The sequence below is a fragment of the Miniopterus schreibersii genome (assembly GCF_964146895.1).
Source record: "Miniopterus schreibersii genome assembly, chromosome: 2".
NCBI lineage: Eukaryota > Metazoa > Chordata > Mammalia > Chiroptera > Miniopteridae > Miniopterus > Miniopterus schreibersii.
In genome coordinates, this window is record NC_138102.1 from 119,694,113 (window position 1) to 119,712,990 (window position 18,878).

General features: G+C 37.5%; 1 protein-coding gene across 1 annotated transcript in view; it reads right to left on the minus strand.

Annotated features, from left to right (window-relative positions):
- ACSS3 (acyl-CoA synthetase short chain family member 3) overlaps window positions 1–18,878 on the minus strand; it is a 144,315-nt gene that overhangs the window by 99,503 nt on the left and 25,934 nt on the right. Inside the window, exon 2 of the mRNA XM_081127258.1 lies at window positions 12,493–12,637. Within this exon, the coding sequence (XP_080983384.1) occupies window positions 12,493–12,637 (145 nt within the window). The remainder of the gene's footprint in view (window positions 1–12,492; window positions 12,638–18,878) is intronic.

The following is an 18,878-nucleotide window of genomic DNA, read 5'->3' on the forward strand; positions in this document are numbered from 1 at the left end:
CAAATTTATGTAAGTCATTTAGATATGGCTATATTTTTTCAATAAATATAAAGGCTGTGGTGATTAATATTTCCCTACATATTTGTTTATACAGTAATAAACACACAAAAAACAGTCATTATTTTAAAGCAATTATAGTCTGGCTGCTATAAACACCACATTAAATGTTTAATGGAGAATATTCTTTTCAAAGTAGCATTAACTCACGCTGTGAATTAAAGTCAGATTCCTTTCACTTTATCTAATAAAATGTTAAATATAGTGTTTCTGAATCTGGGGTCCGTGGAGATATTTTCAGGGTCCATGAGTTCTCTATATGAATTTTTAAACTTTGTGTTTTCATTTTGACAATTCAAAAAATTAATACAGTATATTCTGAATTATTTGAGCGTGCATACAATTTCACTGCATTTTGAATTTGTTTTTATAATCTCATGTGATTTCAGATAATATCATGTAATCTCATATAATTTCATAAAAGGCCAGGTGATGTGACGGTGCATTGTATAATAAAAGGCTTTATGAAAGTTCAAGCACAACTATGATAAGAGAATTGAAGCATCACAGGAAACATGTTGCCAAACTTCAAGTGATACCACTGTAATTAACCTAGCTATTAATTAACTGGAAATGAGCAAAGGGAAGGCCAAATAGCATAGGAGTCATTTGTGCAGCTTTGCCAGGAAGCTGCAGTTTAGACGCATGCCCAGCAAAGTCTGGGTGACACAGGGAAGGGACTTGTCTGTCAGTCACACCTGGGAACAGGTCATTGGCCAGTGGCCGCTGCAAGTGTGGGAAAATTTGAGATATTTAACCTTCTAAAGAAAGGAGTTGGCTCTCTTGCTCTTGGGCTCTTGGGCTTCTGTGTTTTCAGGACTCTTGGGACTCTTGTTCCAGGGCATGCTCTCACGCTCCTGCATTTGCCCACATGGCCCATGGCCACGTGGACCACACACAATGGACTAATGGACTGCATCCAGCCTAATCCTATACTGGACTCAATTCCAATATGGAAAGGAAACTTTGGACGCTGGTTTTGCTTCTAGCTCTACTGAGTCCCCAGTTACACATCTTCCAAGACTGGATTAAGGGAAATGGGACTTTAGAAACTGAGATGTAATTCCACGAAAATAAAGCTTTCTACCACATCTCAGCCTCCCGTGGGGGCCTCTGGAAATGTTTATTCCAGTGGTGCCCCAAGAACCCCACTCCCACTAGCAATAGAGAAAGACTATCCATGCATTTCTCCAATAACAAAAGGATCTGGGTCCACAGCACTCAGAATCATAAGTTCTTTGCAATAAGTCATTCAGTTCCAGCAAAACGTCACTCACTAAATGAAATTAATATTGTCAATTTGAGTTTGACTGACTTTTGCTTTTATCCTGTTCATAAATCAGATAGGGTTGTGTATATGTATTGAGCTTAAAGAGAGTATCGAGGCCGAGTTTAAACTGTACATTAAAACAAAAATAATTTAAGCCAATACAAAACCTATTTAAGAATGGTTTTCCTTTATAAAGGGTTTGTATAACTCACAATTTTGAGAGGAAAAAAAAATGGTTTCTTTGAGGTTTTCCTCATAAATTAAGGCAAATAAAAAAAAGCATAAGATGTCAACAGGAACCTGGCATCATTTAGAACGATTCTGCACTGATTGCTTAATCAAAGCTTTAATTAAGCAAACACCTCTGGCATTTTTACAGACAGTACATAAAACATGACAACTACTCCAGTTACATCAACCACGCTTCCCAGCATTCCGTTATGTTCCTGTTAACCTTTATCGTTTCGTTGGTCAATACGTCCTGAAAATCAATCAATATATATGAAGGGCTCACAGAGAACTTTTGAAATACCCTGGAGGGGTACAAGGACATGAGATCCCTGCAATAGCTGGGTCTGTTCCAATAGCATTAACATCAGTCAACAAAAGGAGCCATACATCTTTTTAAAAATAAAGAATTCCCATACGTATAATGCATATGCTAGTAACTAATAAGCAAAGCAAACATAGTTCATCACATATGCCAAGAATTTATCATAAATATTTATAAATAGATCAAATTTCCCATAAAAACTGTATATGATAAAGTTAATGTAATTCAGTTTTATCATGCAAACAAAATTATCCTAAATCAAGTGCGGCATGAGAAATAATCAATTTCCCCAAGTTCTCTAATCTTGACAATAATTCTATTGAATGTAACCTTCCATTGATTTATTCAAATTTATTTTACTTAACTATTACAAGTGCACATATGTGATCATAAAACTGTCAAATGAAATAAAATGTTAACAGCATCACTTCCGATACTACATATTTACTGACTTCAAAGTTTTATATGAAAAATATTTTGCTTCATACACTCAAAATATGCTTCTATCCTCATGTCTTTATTTGCATCACTCGAGCCACTCGATGTCGTCAGTTTATGTTAATTAGCTTTATTCTCTACTTGCTATAAAAATTATGTCCGGTCAAATAACTTCAGTTTCCTACATTATCAAAGGTCAGAGACTAAAAGTGTTGATGGATGCAGCTGTCCGAAAGTTGCTGACTACGTAACAGGTGTAGATGCTGGACGGCAGATAAGAGAATAAGTGTCACCAATTCCTCCCACTTCCACTTACGGGAACATGTTTTTCCTTTTTTCTATTCTGTTCCTCCTTGAATTTAAAAACTGCCTCTCTTCCTCCTTTAGCCTTCAGCAAACTTTTCGTTTTGTTTCCCATTTAATTCATCTTCCTGGCCTAGAACTTCAGTCAGCAAAGACAGTCAGTTTCGTCTTCAGAGCGCAGAGCTTCATCATTAATGACGTCATCTCCAACTCCTGAATAAACCCATCTGCTGCAGTCCCTAGGGGACAGCCGTAGGGAGACCACCTATGTCCACAGCACACATTTCTACCTTTCCTTCATGACTTAGCTAATACATCACTTCCTCAGCAAAGCCTTCTCCGACCTGGTAGGCCCAGGCTGGTCCCTCTGTGCTACTAATGCACAAAGCTTTCTTGCTATTTTATCACACAGTTTGGTCTTGTCTTTTTCTCACCAGGCAAACTATGAACCCCTTGGATGGAGAAACTGTGTCTTACTCAACATTCTGACCCCACTGCCCAATACAGTAAATGATACACCAGAAACATTCAACATATGCCTGAGGACGTATCACTGCGGATGTCTTCCTTCTTTATCTCTAGCATGCTACGTATGAGGCTTTATTTTTAGCTTTTATTTGTTTCCCTGGACTCATGATGTATTGACATTGGTGGGTTACACTCATTTATAGATAAGATCTGGGATTCATTTTGCCTATAAAATGGAAGACTATTTGTAGTAGAAACTCCTAATTGTCCATCAAAATTCATGCAGCTACACCAGATCGCCCAGCCTTCCTTGCTGCTGATGACCAAATGGGATGTGCCTGGAGTTCATGTAGGACAGTCCTGAGCACAGGCCTCAGAACAGCACGTTGGACTCTCTGAATCCTCCTTCACCATCGCAGCTGTTGGGACCTGTACTTTTGTCTCTGCTACAAAGATGAAGATGAGGGCAATGAACCCGGGGAAGAAGGGACAATGAGATTTTATCTGGGCTGTGCCAAATGGAACCTCATCATCTTTGGATGAAAAATGCTTTTTAAAAAATGTAAGCCACTATATTATATTATATTATATATTATTGGGTATCTTTGTGTTAGCAGCTTAGCCTTCAACCTAACATTTAAGAATGTTTTTGTTTAAAAAAATATTATATCTGTTGATAGGGAATTTTAAATAATGAAAATATCCAAGTAGATTTTTTATGTAATATAACTGAAAGGCAACTAAAACACTTTTCCTAGGATTCTATGTGGAAATTATACAGAAATCCCTTGGAGTGTAACATTAAAAACACTGCGAAAGACAGGGAGCAAGGAGGGCATTTATAGGGGGCTGCTCTATGATTGGCAGAATCAGACTTTCTTCAAACCCAGGAGGTGTAGCCAGAGATCCAAGGTAAGACACATACATAAAATAGTTTCCATGTGGCACAAACCACATCCTGTCCCTTCACTGCCCAACAGACAACCAAATGCGGCTATTGTTGAGGGGACTGAAGCTAACTGGTGCCTATTCATTTTTCTCCTGGACCATTTGCCATCTCCTGGTTCTCAGTCTTGCCCACTACAGTCTTTTATCCTTCAAAGAAGCCGAAGTGATTTCTTAACAACATGTCACTTCCCATTATACTTAGAATAAGATCCAGTCTTTACCCTGGCCTGCAAGGTCCAACAGGATCAGACTCCTGGACACTCTGCCACTCTCCTCTCATCACCGGCCTCCCGACTCTCCCCAGTGGCCTAATCTGTTCTTGCTCAGGACTTCTGCCTGGCACGAAGTGCACTCAGATTTTCACATGGTCCTCTCCAATCATCAGTTGGGTCTACGTCATTGGGTCATCTCCTCAGAGACAAGTAGTGTTCCTGACAAGCCTAGCTAAAATGGCAGCCCAAGTCACTCTGCAACCTCATCTTTTTCTTCATTTACATTATATTATCTTTTCACTTATATATTTTTATTTATAACATATCCCTCCAGTTAAATTGCAAATTTCTTATGGGCAAAGATTAATAGCCATGGTATCCACAGTAGTACCAGATATATGTTAGGTGTCCTAACAGTATGTTTTGAATAAATAAATTTGAGTCAATCATCATTCTAGTCCAAGAAATTAAATTCAAAGCCAGATGACCTACTGATTTTGTTGCATTAACTTTGTAAATGGTCAGAGTTTAGCCACTCTGGAGATAAGACAAAGTACCTAATAAGAACCTATCAATGAATAACAAAAGTACATTAACTACACATATGGAAGAATTAAAGCTGTGGACCAGATTTGCAGGTTTCTAAGATTGAACAAGCAAGGTAAATTTAAGCAGAGCTTTAGATAACGCAGGATATAAACCTTTACAGTCAGGTAATGCATTAAAACAAGAAAGATTCTCACCGTATTAAAAAATAAAAATTCCTCAATGTAAAAAAAAAATTTCACAATGTGGAGGAGATAAGTGCTATTTTTTGAAATAATTATTTCTAGTAAACAAAAATTATACTTTTATTTGCATTTTAATGAATGAGTTGTTGAATGTTCTACTCATGAACAGTAAATAACATAAGCTTATGCTATGAAGCCTATATTGGGCACTGTGTAGGTAAAAGAAGTAAGTATAATATAACATTAGCTCTATCCTCAAGATTTTACCCCAGTTGGGGCGTACACTAATAAATAGGTACAATAATAATGTAAGTACACTAATAAGTAAAATAAAAAGCAAAAATGAACTACACACGGAGAAAGGTACAAATAAAGAGTTCCAGACTTCAGAGCACAGTAAACTAGCTTCTGGAATAGGGAGAGATGAAAACAAGTGAGTTTTCACTTCAGACAGTAATCTGATTTCAGAAACAATATAATCTCTAAAAATCTGGCTGAGATCTCAAATTCAAAAGAGTTTGGTTACACTGTTGTTGTTTTGGGTTGATGTAAAAATTATCTTTAGACATTTTTAGTTTTGAATACACGGCTCTAAACATGGAGAAAAGGAAGCTAGGAAATACTAAAATGTTGTTTTCTTATTTAACAAGTTTCTTCCTATATTATCTATTAAATTGATTTAATATTTCTTTTCTTTATGTGGAATACTCTCAGAATGTAACTTAAATTTTATTAAGTCTAAAAGTTACTCAAAACAGTTTCCAGTTACAGTTTTTATTAAAAATTTAAATCATTAGTTGGTATATACTCAGCTTCCATTTCAAATTAAATACAAATGTTTCTGCTAAATCTCATTATGCAACCTTGTATTATACAAAATAGATCACAAAAACAGTGAGGCTTATGGGAAAATAAGTTTGAGCCAAACCACTCAAAATCAACTAGAGCCTTTTAATGTGAATAAAAGTACTAATACAGCAGCATCTTCAGTAGATCATTTCCAGCCTTCAGTACTGGGGTTCATGCTTCCTGCTTTATGCTGTTCTACTGGAGAGATGAGTAAAGGGTAGATTTTATCATTAACTATATTTAAAACAGGGGAGTATGTCTTCTCACCTTTGGATTCTTAAAACCACTTAATTCATCAACACTTGCATTACAACATTGTCATCATTTTTTCTGAAGGTTTTCAGATAATGATAAGGTATTTTCTTTAAATGTGAGAAAGTCTCCCCCTTGGCTTGCTAACATGGTGACAGTGCAATAGGAGAATAAATGGGCAAAAGATCTAAATGGGCCCTTGAGAAAAGTACAACAAGAAATGGCCAAGAAGCACAGGACAAGAAGCTCAACCTCACTAGTCATTAGGGAAAAGCAACTTAAAACCACAATGCACATTCATCAGAAAGGCCAAAATTAAGACTTGGGATTCTCAATACTAAGTGTTGACAACCAGCATGCTCACGTACCAGAAATGGGATATACATTGGTACAAACACTCTGGAAAACTGTTTGACACTATCTACTCGAACAGAACATGTACATATTCCATGAATCAGCCATCTCTCTCTTGAGCACAGTCCCAAAACAAATTCATGCATTTCGTCACAAAAATCGGTGCACAAACATATGTACAGAAGCATCATTCATAATAGCCCCAAACGAGTCATTATCCAAATGACCAAACGACAGCCTCTTGCAATGAGATGAAAGAATCTCATAAACAAAAGATTGAGTGAGACTAGCCAGATGCAAAAGTAGGTAAACCCATCATAGACGGTCTTTTGATGTCGGGATATAATCGCATGAGGGTGGGGGAAATGACTAAAGGGACGCATAATAAGGGTTTTTAAGGGTTTTTAGGGGGCTGGGAATATTCTGTATCTGGTTATATGACAGATTTTGTTGCATGGGTGTGTTCCATTTGTGGAAATCTAACAAGCATTGTACTTATTATCTATGCACTAATCTGAATGTATATTACATTCCAATAAAAGGTTTTTTAAAATTACATGTTAGGAAAAAACATACATTACCTATTGTAAGTTCAATCTCATACTAGCATCATTCACCTATTTATCAAGCATGAAAAGGGTAATTTACCTTCCAGAGATAGTTTTTAGTGGAGCAGACAGTAACACAAATGGAATTTTCATTGCTTTTTTAGGAAATTTAAGGAAAGGAAACTATTAATAGGGACTGTCATATTCTTTCCCCTCAACAAGGCAACCACTAGCAGGACTGATTTTCTGCATCATTTGGGTTTTGTCTGTTAAGTTTTTACTTGAGGAAATACCAATGATGTGACAAAGGAATATCATATTATCTCACCCTGACATATTTCTGAGACAATGGGATTCATGCTTTGAAAAGAGCATCCCACAGGGCAGAGGTTGGAAGGTGGACTTCTCATGGGACATGACCCTAGATATCAGAGTAATTTTCTCCTCTAAATTATTCAACCTTCATAATTACAACCACTGCTGTAATTATATTTCCAAAAATTACCTTGAGTAGAGATAATAGACACTTTCAGTTTAAATTAAATCAGGAAAATGTAGCACGCACTGGGCTTCATTAATTTTCCCTGTTTACATATATTCAAGAAAATTTCTCAAATGCCCTTTAGGGGATCATGTTCTTATTTAGTGAATAAATACATAACAATGTATAATTGTATGAATATAAATAAAACAAAGTTACCATATACAGAGATATATTCAAAATAAAATTAGAGATGAAGAAATTAAATATAATGTAGGAATTTCTAAAAATGATAAATACTACACATAATATATACATAAACATACAAACAAAATCTCTCGCACACACCTTTTATTTCACTGAGATTTGATATAACTACTAACTTGAAGAGAGATAAGAGGATATGACAAACACATACCCATCTCCTGGAATTCAGATCTGAGTTGTGTAGGTGGCATATTCAAGAAGGAAATATTCATCTTCAACAACCAAACTAACTACTATAAAAAAGCTACAATATTTTACAGATATTAAGAAGTTAGAATTTACTTGGAAAAACCAAGTTCTATTATTGATACAACATAAAGGTAAGTTTCTTCAATAAAGTAAACTAGAGTCACCTAGAAATTTCAAATGGTATTGCATTCATCCATTCCTTCATCATTCAACAAATGTTTGCTATGTGCCAAGCACTGTCCCCGTGAACAAAACAAAAACTGCTGCCCTCATGGAACTTACATTCTAGAAGAGAAAACAACGCTAAAGTACTTCCAGCAAAGAGCGGGGAAGTACAAAGGCTCCGGTGGGAATGGAGCAGGCCAGGAGGGCTGACTGTAGGAGGCAGGGCAGCTGGGGAGTGCCGTGCAGGGTGGTGTTCACGGGTGCAGGTCACGGGAGCCAGATCACAATGAGCCACAGGTCACGGAGGTGGATTGTGTTCTTTTCTCTCCACTGCCCTTAGGACAAAGTAAAAATACATAGTGTGGCACTCTCGGCCCTCCAAGCTGGGCTCACTCAAGCCTTCTTCTCCCTAACCCCTTGTGCTGCGCTTTGCGACAAAGCCACTGTGGGAACATTAGGTTCTCTCCTCCCTCAGTATCTCCGCATGTCCTGTTCCTTCTATCTGCAAGACCTCCTAGTCCCCACAGTTTTTCCCTTCCCACTTTTGGTCATTTTAGGTAATGACTCTTCCCAAAAGCCTTCCTGTGTCCTCTTGTAGTAGGCAGTTAGACATAAGCAGAGCAAGGGTGATGGGTCAGGAACAGATACCAGGGTGGAAAGCCCTGGGGGCCTAGTAACAGGCAACACTGTAAAAACAAGGAGTTCACTCTCAGTGTAACCTTTGCTCCCCTAGCATATCACTCTTTGGTCATGGGGTTTGGATCTTTCATATCCCTGGTCATTTGGTTTAGAATCCCTGACCTTTCCTCCCTAAAGATAACATCTGGGCCTTAGTTGTGTTTCAGCTCCAGGCCCAGAAAAGCAGCAAAACCCAGACAAGTGATGCCAAGGCTGACCTCAGGACACCAGCTGCATTGAATAATGACCCCCTGCCCTGGCACCAGCCAATCAATCGATGGAGACCCCAAACCTGAAAGGACATACCTGGAAAGCTGCTGAATATTCTATTGAGATCTTTCCCTAGGACCTCCCCTAAAATTTCCACCCTTAAAACCCTTAGGACAGAGGACCTAGCCAATTGCCTGTCCCCTCCCCAGAATCCTCCTCTTCCCTCCAGGCGTGTTACCTTTACATTCCTTTCTCCTAAGCTCCAAGGGCCCTTCTTTTGTCTCTGTAACTTGTTTCCTGGGCCCATTTCTTCTACCACTCACTTTTTCTACCTGTGACTTTCTAAATAAACTTTCTCTTATAGTGAATCTTGGCTCTGAATTCTTTCCTAGCCAAAACTCAAGGTTCTGTCTGATCCCACCAGTCTAGCACCTGGTGCCTCCCCTCTCCCGCCCCCAACACTATTACCCCTTGGCTGAGCTGGGGGCATTCTCATGTGTTTCCACAGAATATAACACTACCCCCATCATATTCTTTACTATGTTTACATGTTATTTTTAGGCCCTTGAAAATAAGGAATGGCTCCATTTACCTGGTATCCCATGCTCCCAACAGGGTTTTATATAAAATAACTATTTACATAAAACAAATATTTGTTGGATCTTAAATCAGGCTCAAATCTCTCTATAAAAATCTTAAAGGGTTATATAAATTATCAGATCTACATATAAATTATCAGATCTACATAAAATATGGCAATTTTGGAAAAAGCTTTACTTCTGAATCATTCTGTAAAATCTCCAGTTCTTTCATGTCACTGAAACAATTTAGTCTAAAATCAGTTGGTTCACTAATTAAACAAGAAATGCTACCTAAAGTTTTACCAAGCCAGAAACTCCCAGTAGAAATGAGACGGGAGATTAAACAAGTACAGTGAAAAGGCACTTCTTTTTGTTTTTTCAAAAAGGCCTTACCCATTAAATCTTTCTTTGTCTTCTCCACTTAATGAAATAAACGCCACAGGGAACCAGGAGCTGGTAATCAAAGTGGAGCACAATGCCTCCCTCTTTCCTAACAGCTCTTCCTTTAGTCCTTTGGAGAAGAAAAGCCTGGGGAATCAGACACTGTCCGCAGGTGAGAGAAACAGACCTTTTAAGTGCTTGATGACAAGCTAAACTGAAACCAGTGAACCAGTACAAACCTCAAAAGGGTGTGAATCTACACTTAATATTAGAAAATCAAGATGAGTAAGCAAAACAGCTTCTAAGCCAAATGTGGCAGTGTATTTATCAGATACATTTATGTAAATTATTAAAAAGAAAACAGAAAATGAGAAGAGCAACAACCATTATTTAACTCTTCTTATTGTAGGTTTCTCTAAGGCTTTTTTCTTTACTCTGATGTTTGGTTATATATCAAATATAGTATGTTGATATAGATAACATGTTTCTAATATGTAAATTAGCTTCCTGATCTGTATACTAATTAAAATTTACCAGTACGTAAGGCCTAATATTAATGAAATGAGAGTGTGCCAATATGCCTAAATAGGAACAAGTTTTTGTTCAAAGAATAAACCTTGTCTATAAGCTAAAAAGGCAAGCCTAATATAAAATATGGAGCATAACAAGTTGTCAAGAAATTTACGCTGCCTTATGCAGGCAGGGCCTCACATGAAGAAAGTCATTTGGTAACGGAGTGTCTACCCTCAGCCCCAGTAGAAGCTCTGTCTCTGTATAATTTATTCAGAAAATATGCAGTCCCCACTTGCAGACCAATATAAAGTACCCAATAGCATATTTTCAGAACTATTTTGTTTTGTTCTATCTTGGGCTGTCCCTTCTTACCAGATTGGAATTCCCCTAGTATGAGTCCTAGAGGGAGGCAGAGCCCCAATTCCTACTGTGAAATCCAGAGTGGATAAGATATTTTCTCCCCACTGCCTGGTACTTTAGGCACGGAACCTAAATCTGGCCAACTGGATGCTCCTATTCTGTCCATCTAGGAGATTGATTCAAGTCAGCAAGTCTAGTTACTAGACAATCTGTGGGTTCCCCTCAACTCTCCATTGCTGCCCCTCCACCGGGGGATGGGAAATTTTTCTGATTCTGGTTCTTTGGTCTTTCCTTTTTATAAATCCTTCAACGTTTAATCAGCTGAAGCTGGGATTGTTACCCAGTCAGCTCAAAACTGGCTTCTGTTTCCTCTCTTGATTATTTGAATAACTCCGGATCGTGAGATCACTGATTTGTCTCAGTTCCCTTTCTTGAATTCTCTTAGAAGGCTAAACAGGAACATTGCAGATGCAAAAGGATGTAATTTCAGAGAGTCAGGGAAAGTTAAACAAACTTTCTAAAAGCTGAATGGAAACCCTAAATAAGTTTTTAAAAAGCAAAAGAAGAAAATGTGATTCCAAAAGTCTTAATTTAAAAGGAAATGTTTGCAAACCCTAGTATGACAGACTCTGTTCAACCGGTAGTTCTCAACTAGTGGTGCCTTTGCCACCCAGGGGACATTTAGCAGCATTTGGGGTCATTTATGATCATCACAGCTGGGGAGGGGTGCTGCTGGCATCTAATGAGTAGAGAATGGGGATCCTGCTAAACATCCTACAATGTGCATAACAGCACGCCACAACAAAGAATTATCTGGCTTATAATGTCAATAGTGTCAAGGTTGAGAAACTCTGCCCTACACTATTATCTCCCTTTAAGCACATATAAATAAATGCCTCAGAGAGCTAGAATAACTCTTCCACAGTCAATACCCAAATACTATTACAATTGCCTCTGAAGCCTCATCCTAATGTTCAAAGAAAGTCTCAGAATTCATCTGCCAATATCACAATTCACCTAAGAACTACACAGGTGGGAAAAAACTAAAAAAGAATAAATAAAGGAATGAGATGGGCAAAGAGCTGTAAACGGCCGGGAGTGCCTGAGGGAGTGACAGAACACCCAGGGTGGAAAAATAGTTGTGTTCATGGCCACGAATATTGAGAAATAAAACTATGAGGGATGCCATGATCAGAATCCAAAGCGTCTTATACATCACAGAAGTCCACACTGTACTCTCTAAATAACAGGAATTTTTAAGGAAAAAAATTCTAAGTGGGGTAGAGAAATATGTTGTTGCTTAGGGGGAAATCTCTGGTGTCAGTTTAGGTGACTATCTGACATGAGCAGACCGGGTAACAGGGAAGTTAGGAGACAGCTTCAATGGTACAAAAGCTAAATTTAGAATGGCTGGATGAAGGGGATGGCAATGGGGATGGCAAACCAAGGCCAGAGAGGATTTAAACATATTTTTAGAGATTTCTAGTGCTGTAATATATAAATGCAAGGCATAAAAACACTTCCAGTGAGTTAATACACCTCTAATCCAATGTGCTTCAAAAGAAAAACATGGTAACATATCAATGGATTAAGAGAATTGAAGGTTAAACAATGATAATGTATGCCATTTAAATAATTTCTGCATGACTTCCAAATAACGTATACAGAAAAGTTATGATATTACCTGCTCGAGGACCTCTTTATAGGTAATAGTTGCTTTAGTATTTGTAACAGGACTGTCATAGATGATAGCAATCTTATCTCCTTGACCATTTTCAATATGACGATCCACGGCATTGTAACAAATGTTCAACATTCCTTCCACAAACCTGAAAAATAATTGGAAAGTAAAAGTAAATGACTCTTTCCAAAAGATATTATTGCTTAACTAGGTTTGTATATTTCTCGTTTGGCAGAGCTGCCCTTAAAACAGTGCTTCCCTGTGCATATTATGCCAGGTAATGAGAGCAATAGATATATAAGATGGGACGGAGTGACATTTTTTATTTTAATGATTACATATTCATTTTGATATGCACTAAAAAAGTACCTTGCCCTTCTAGGTGATGTCTTTGTGGATTTTATTGCTTAGGATGAAACTAGAGTATAAAGCAATAAAATAATTTACACGGATGGCATGAATTGTACGTAAGTGCAGCACAGACACAATAGGCTGAGGGGGCAAATGATAGAGCAAACTTCAGGGAAAACTCAAGTCTTCTTTGAAAGATACCTATATTGATGTAAAGATATACAGATGCGTACTACATTACTTTCAATTAAATATGATGTCTCCAATTGCATAAGAAATAGATAAGCTTTTTCCACGTGTTGGAAATACTTCATAATTTGAATAAAGAATGGACATGCACACAAAAATTTTAATTTTAAAAACTTTTGCAATTCAGTACTTTTCATCTCTTAATGGACCAACGCCTTCCTTTGAAAATGCAGACATCACGTAGATGGAGATAATTTTTAAGAAAATACAACTCATTTTTACAAAAAGAAAGGGTTAATCATATACCAGTGTTTGAGGAGGAGGGAATCAGAATAAAAATACAAGCACAGTAATGGTCCAACTGTCAGACAAGCGAACATTATAACATTGCCAAATAACAGAGGGGGAAAAATATTGAAGCAACAAGCAAAAGTCCTGTTAAATAGCTGAGTATCTCCTTCAGGTCTTCACTCAAAGAGCCGTGTGTGAAATTAAGCAGGGAATTAAGAGCAGCTATAGACACAGTGGTAGCATTAAGAAGTAATAGATTCAGAAGGCAGCAGAAAGAGGGATCATTTCATCACAATCAAACAATGCTAAATATTTCAATAACACTGAATATGACTACCACGCAGCACAGCACAAGAAGTAATTAATACAAGAATTCTGAATTACAAAGTGTGAGTGTTTCCATACTTGTTCAAAAATATTGTTTCTTCCCCTGGCCCCACTTCCTGGAGTGAAGTACAATTCCCTTGGTTTGGGGCGCATCCATGTGACTTGCTTTGGCTAATAGCAGACAGGGTGCAAGCAGAGGCCTGAAAGCAGTTGGACAACTGGCCTTGCTCTCCTGCACCTTTGCCTTCTCCAGGAGAAGAGCTTCCAGGTATTACTGCCGACTCCTCCTCAGCCTGGAGCCGAGAATAAATATTTGCCGGTGGGAACAGAGTCCGAAAAAACAAGAAGCCCAACCCAGCCAGCTACATGTCTTGGAGCAATGTTTCCAGTTACACACATCCTAGATCAACTGATCCCATGACAAGCTACAGAAAGTTTCATGATTTGGAGATTGCTAAGGTTACTTGATGTGCAGCATAATTATAGCCATAATTAACTAATACACCAAGAAAGAGGTACTGTTTACTCAACATCTGTGGCAAAAATAAGAAAAGATGTTTCATAAAAATTTCCTACAAGATATTTATGTATTTTTTGTTATTTTTGCTTTTGTTTCTGAAAAGAATACATTTCAGACACATGGAAGATTAAGTTGCTGGAACATGTCTTAATGTCATTATTCTTTTTCCATTTATCTTCAACTTTCTACATTACCACTCTTTGTGCTCAATATTTAATCTTGTCTATGATACGTCACACAAAAAAGGGGCCCTCTCAATTCTAAAAATTCATGGAAAATTTACTTCATCATTCACCTTATTGTTCTATCTCTTTGCTTGCTCTTTCTCAATATCTTTTAGAAGAGATCATCGAGAGGATAAGACTGCTGGTTGGCCTTCGAGCTCAACACAGTCAGAGACTCCTCACTCTCTCCTGTGCTTACAGTGTATGTCGCACCTACTATTCCCAAACTAGCAGCCTTTTCAAAGACATAACCTTGAGAGAGCCTTGCCAAGGACATGACCTTGAGAGAGTAAGGTGCTCCTGAGACCATCCAGACAGAATACATGACTGAACCCAGTGAAGGCCTCTATATAAACGTTAAAGATTCTGGTGGGTGAGTGTGGAGATACACGCATCTTACAATTACCTAAGAAAAAGCCTGGTATGTAAGTTCCCTTGCTTATTAAACCTGCTACCTACCAATCTGGAATGGTCTGCCTCTTTCTTGGTTTCTCCCTGCCTTCTGTGTGGAGGGGTCGGTTTGCAAGCAACAACATCTTTCATGGAATCTTCTTCCTTTGCCAAATTTTTAATTGACTAGTAAGCTCTAACATTCAATAGTCATTCCTTTAGTCACTCTATATACATTCTCTAAGTGATCTCTACATTCCTTAAGGTTTCAACCTCCATCTTGAGCTTTAGCCCTGATCTCCTTTCTGAGTTCCATACACTAACAGCCAATAGCCTACTAGACATTTATACTGGGAAAAAATATGTCCAAATTATAACCATTTTCAGCCAACCTCCAACCCACAACCCATCCTGTCAGCCTAAAATACAAGAAGCAGATCAAGAGGCGAAAGCATTTATCTGGAATCCAAGAACTGCAATTTCCAGGGTAAACAGATCTAAGTAGAAACCCAAATAGTGTCTGGATTACAGAAGAGGGAATCATGGTTTTTATGAAAGAAAAAAAAAAAGAAAGAGAGAGAGAGAGAGAGAAAGAAAGAGAGAGAGAGAGAGAGAGAGAAAGAGAGAGAAAGATGAAAGATGAGGCAAGTTGTTTTTAAAGGAGTTCATTGGTACTGAGAAAGCTACATTTGTACTTCATTGATTGGTCAGGTGAAGCGGTCACTAGGTAAAATTTCACTTTTATCAGTCTTGTCAACAGGAAAGTCTCATTCTTACTGACATGGAATGTGTGTGGTTTGGCCCAATTCAAAGGTTCAGAAAGCAGGGCATGCAAGGCAATTCCTCTGTAATGGCTGCTCCGGCTCCATTTTAAAGTGGCTCCACTTATGTCAATTTTCATATTCCCCCCTTTTGATCAAGGTATTTTTTCATAAGTATCCCTGATCAACCATTGGAGTGGATTTTCTCAATTTTCTCATGTGTTCACACTGTAATCCCCTGTTGCCAGAAAGGCTCATCCCTGGTATGTCATGTTCCACATAGGAGGGAAAGTGGCTTTCTTTGGAACTGTCAGGCCACATTTGAGCAATAAAAGTGTCAAAAGGGAGGAAGGCTTGTCATCCAGTCTTGTGAAATAAACAAAAGTTAACAAAGTTCACCATAAGTATTCAAATCATTTTCAATCTTGTCTTTTAATTGTCCATCTAATATCCTATATAGATTAGAAATCAATTCAAAAAGTCGTGCTACCATTATTCCTGTGGAGTTCTTATAGCATTGTGAAAGACAGTAGATGTCGAGTTTTAATAATAGCAATTAGTCCTGAAATTAAAAACAGGACACTAATTCAAAATTGTAGAATAATTCTAAACCATGAGGCTATCCCTTAAAGAGGTCAAAAGACCAAAAGCTTTCTACAGGTACCTATCACCACTGGGCTTATTCTCTGATTTTGTGCAATTGTGTTTCAATCATTCCTGAAGAATTTATTCAAGTACACAGACATCACCTTGTTCTGCTAGAATATAGTCAAAAGCAATTCAATTATCTTAATCAACTTGAGCAAGTAAATTTAAAGATATTTCTAGATCACCCATGGCTTTGGCGATAGATTCAACAATATCACCTAAAGTTTTAGACACATTTCTGAGCATATAATCATTTACTTCAATACCCCACCACTGAAATAAAATTCTCAAGAACTGTATTCCTTCATTTTCAGAGACATAGCCTGGCAATTCTCATTTTATTCTGTGATGTAAATTTAAGGGTGATGACCAGTGCTGAGTCTCTGGTTGACTATGGAATAAAACAGAAGTAACCAATAATCAGATTGTGCAGTTTCCCAGTAACTAAGAATTTAAGCAACTTCCTCCTTAGATTTTTCTGCCAAGTGCAAGTGAAAATAAATCCTAATGGGGAATAGGTTGTGGAGTTAGGATAATGAGGTTGACTGAACAAAGGATCTGAAGGTAGCAGGCATGGTGAAAATGTAGAATCAGCCAGACATTGTAGACCTGTTGAATCACCTGACTGGTGAAATGAGTTCCCCAGTCATTATGAAGTTCAAAAGGGGTTCCTCAGGTAGGGGTCATTTTCTAAAATAGAATTTTAGCCACAGAAGCGGCAGTAGCCTTTCTACGAGGAGAAAAGATTATTATTGAACTCACAAAACAACAATATTACTATGAAAATAGGACTACTAATGGACAGTTTCTGAATTCTAGAGGGATCAGGGAGAGTGAAAAAGTGTTTGTTTCATCCTTGCTCACAAAAATATACTTTACCAAATTGCTGTTAAGTCATAGATAGCTTAAGATAAAAAGTGTCCTTAAGTCCAAGTGAGTGGTATGACCTGAAAGTTATCAGAGACTTGTATTCTAAAGTATTTGTCAGAGTCCTGTCCATTAATTTCTCTAAAGATGAAGTATCAGTAACTATTAAAAAAAACCCTAAAAATATCCATTTTTAAAGATTTGATGAGCATTCATCACAATTAAATTGACAAAGAAATTTTGTTATCTCTGTAGTATACCCATTATAAGAAGATAACTAGAATTATGACTGATATTATATCAAGACATCAGAACTTTAGGTATGTTGGGGCATAAGACAGGCAACTCCAAAATGATGCCACTCTGGCATATTGATTATTTTGAATTAAAGTCAACTGAAAAGCAGCCAATGCAAGGACACCTTAACCATCCTTTGTCTCCCGAAAGCAAGAAATAGAGCTCCCCAAGAAAGGTGCCCTTCCTGCACCTGGAGATGAGGGAAATATGCTAGTCACCAGAGTCAGAGAGTGCAAGGCTGAGAAGCTATAGAAACATGTCGCTACTTGTTGTTTGTTTGTTTGCTTTACTAATTTACTACTCAAGCCCAACTTTTGCTTAGATTTCTCACAAATAAGCACCTAAACCTAAGTTTCCTTTTTTTGTACTGTCAAATGCCCACACATTTTTGTTTCTTTGTGTAAAAAGATGCAAAAGCTGCCTGCTTTTTGGTCGCTCTCTGAACATCAATTTATCTCCTGTATGCACAAAATTAAATTGATTTTTCTCCTTTTAATCTGTTTTAAGTCAATTTTATTAGTGCAGCCATATTAACTCAAGAGGTATAAGGGGAAAATTTCTCCTTCCTGACAAAAATTTTATATAATTTCTGGAATACATTAATAAATTAATAATATTCAGCCATACAATATAACCTAAGAAAGTGAGTCATCATTTATTTGACAATGCTTCCCATGTAATCGAGCACATCAAGTAAGCCTAACTAGTTTATTATCTATAAGGAGAGGGAACAAATCTTTTAAAAATCCCAAAGTTAGCTAAAAGTTTAAAGTACTTCATCTAAAATTTGATTTGGGGAGGTGTGTCAAAAATACAAAAAAGTTTGGACACTTCATTAAACAGGATCAGAGTTCATTATGAACCCGAACCTAATCTCCTCAACCAAATTGACAATAAAGGATTTCAAAGGCGAATACAGGAGGTTACATAATTGTTAGCAAAACTTAGCTCCTTTAATATTGAGGAGTCTAGGTTTACTTAACCAAACACTTGACCAGTGTGCTTTTGATATTAGTCAGCTTGACCATGCACAAATTCCTTTCCAAAGATTCTTTTTCCATAAACTTTAATAAGTTTCTCTTTTTTTCATATTCAAATTTTTTCCAGTTTTGGATTTCGGGTTTTTTTGTTTGCTTGTTTTTTTGTTTTTTGGTCTCTCTTTAGGACAAAATTACTTTATTTTCCCTCAACAAAATGTATGTCATTCCTCATAGCTTTTACTGAAACATATATTTTACTTTCCTTGCACATGAAGATGTTCCTCTTATTATTTCTAGTAGCTTTTTTTTTTTTAATATCTTTATTGATTTCAGAGAAAGGAAAAGAGAGAGAGAGAGAAACATCAATGATGAGAGTCACTGATCGGCAGCCTCCCACATGCTTCCGACTGGGGATGGAGCCCGCAACCCGGGCATGTGCCCTGACCAGGAATCGAACCCCGATCGCCTGGATCCTAGGGCGATGCTCAACCGCTGAGCCACACCCGGGCGGACATCTAGTAGCTTTAATTATATATATATTAGT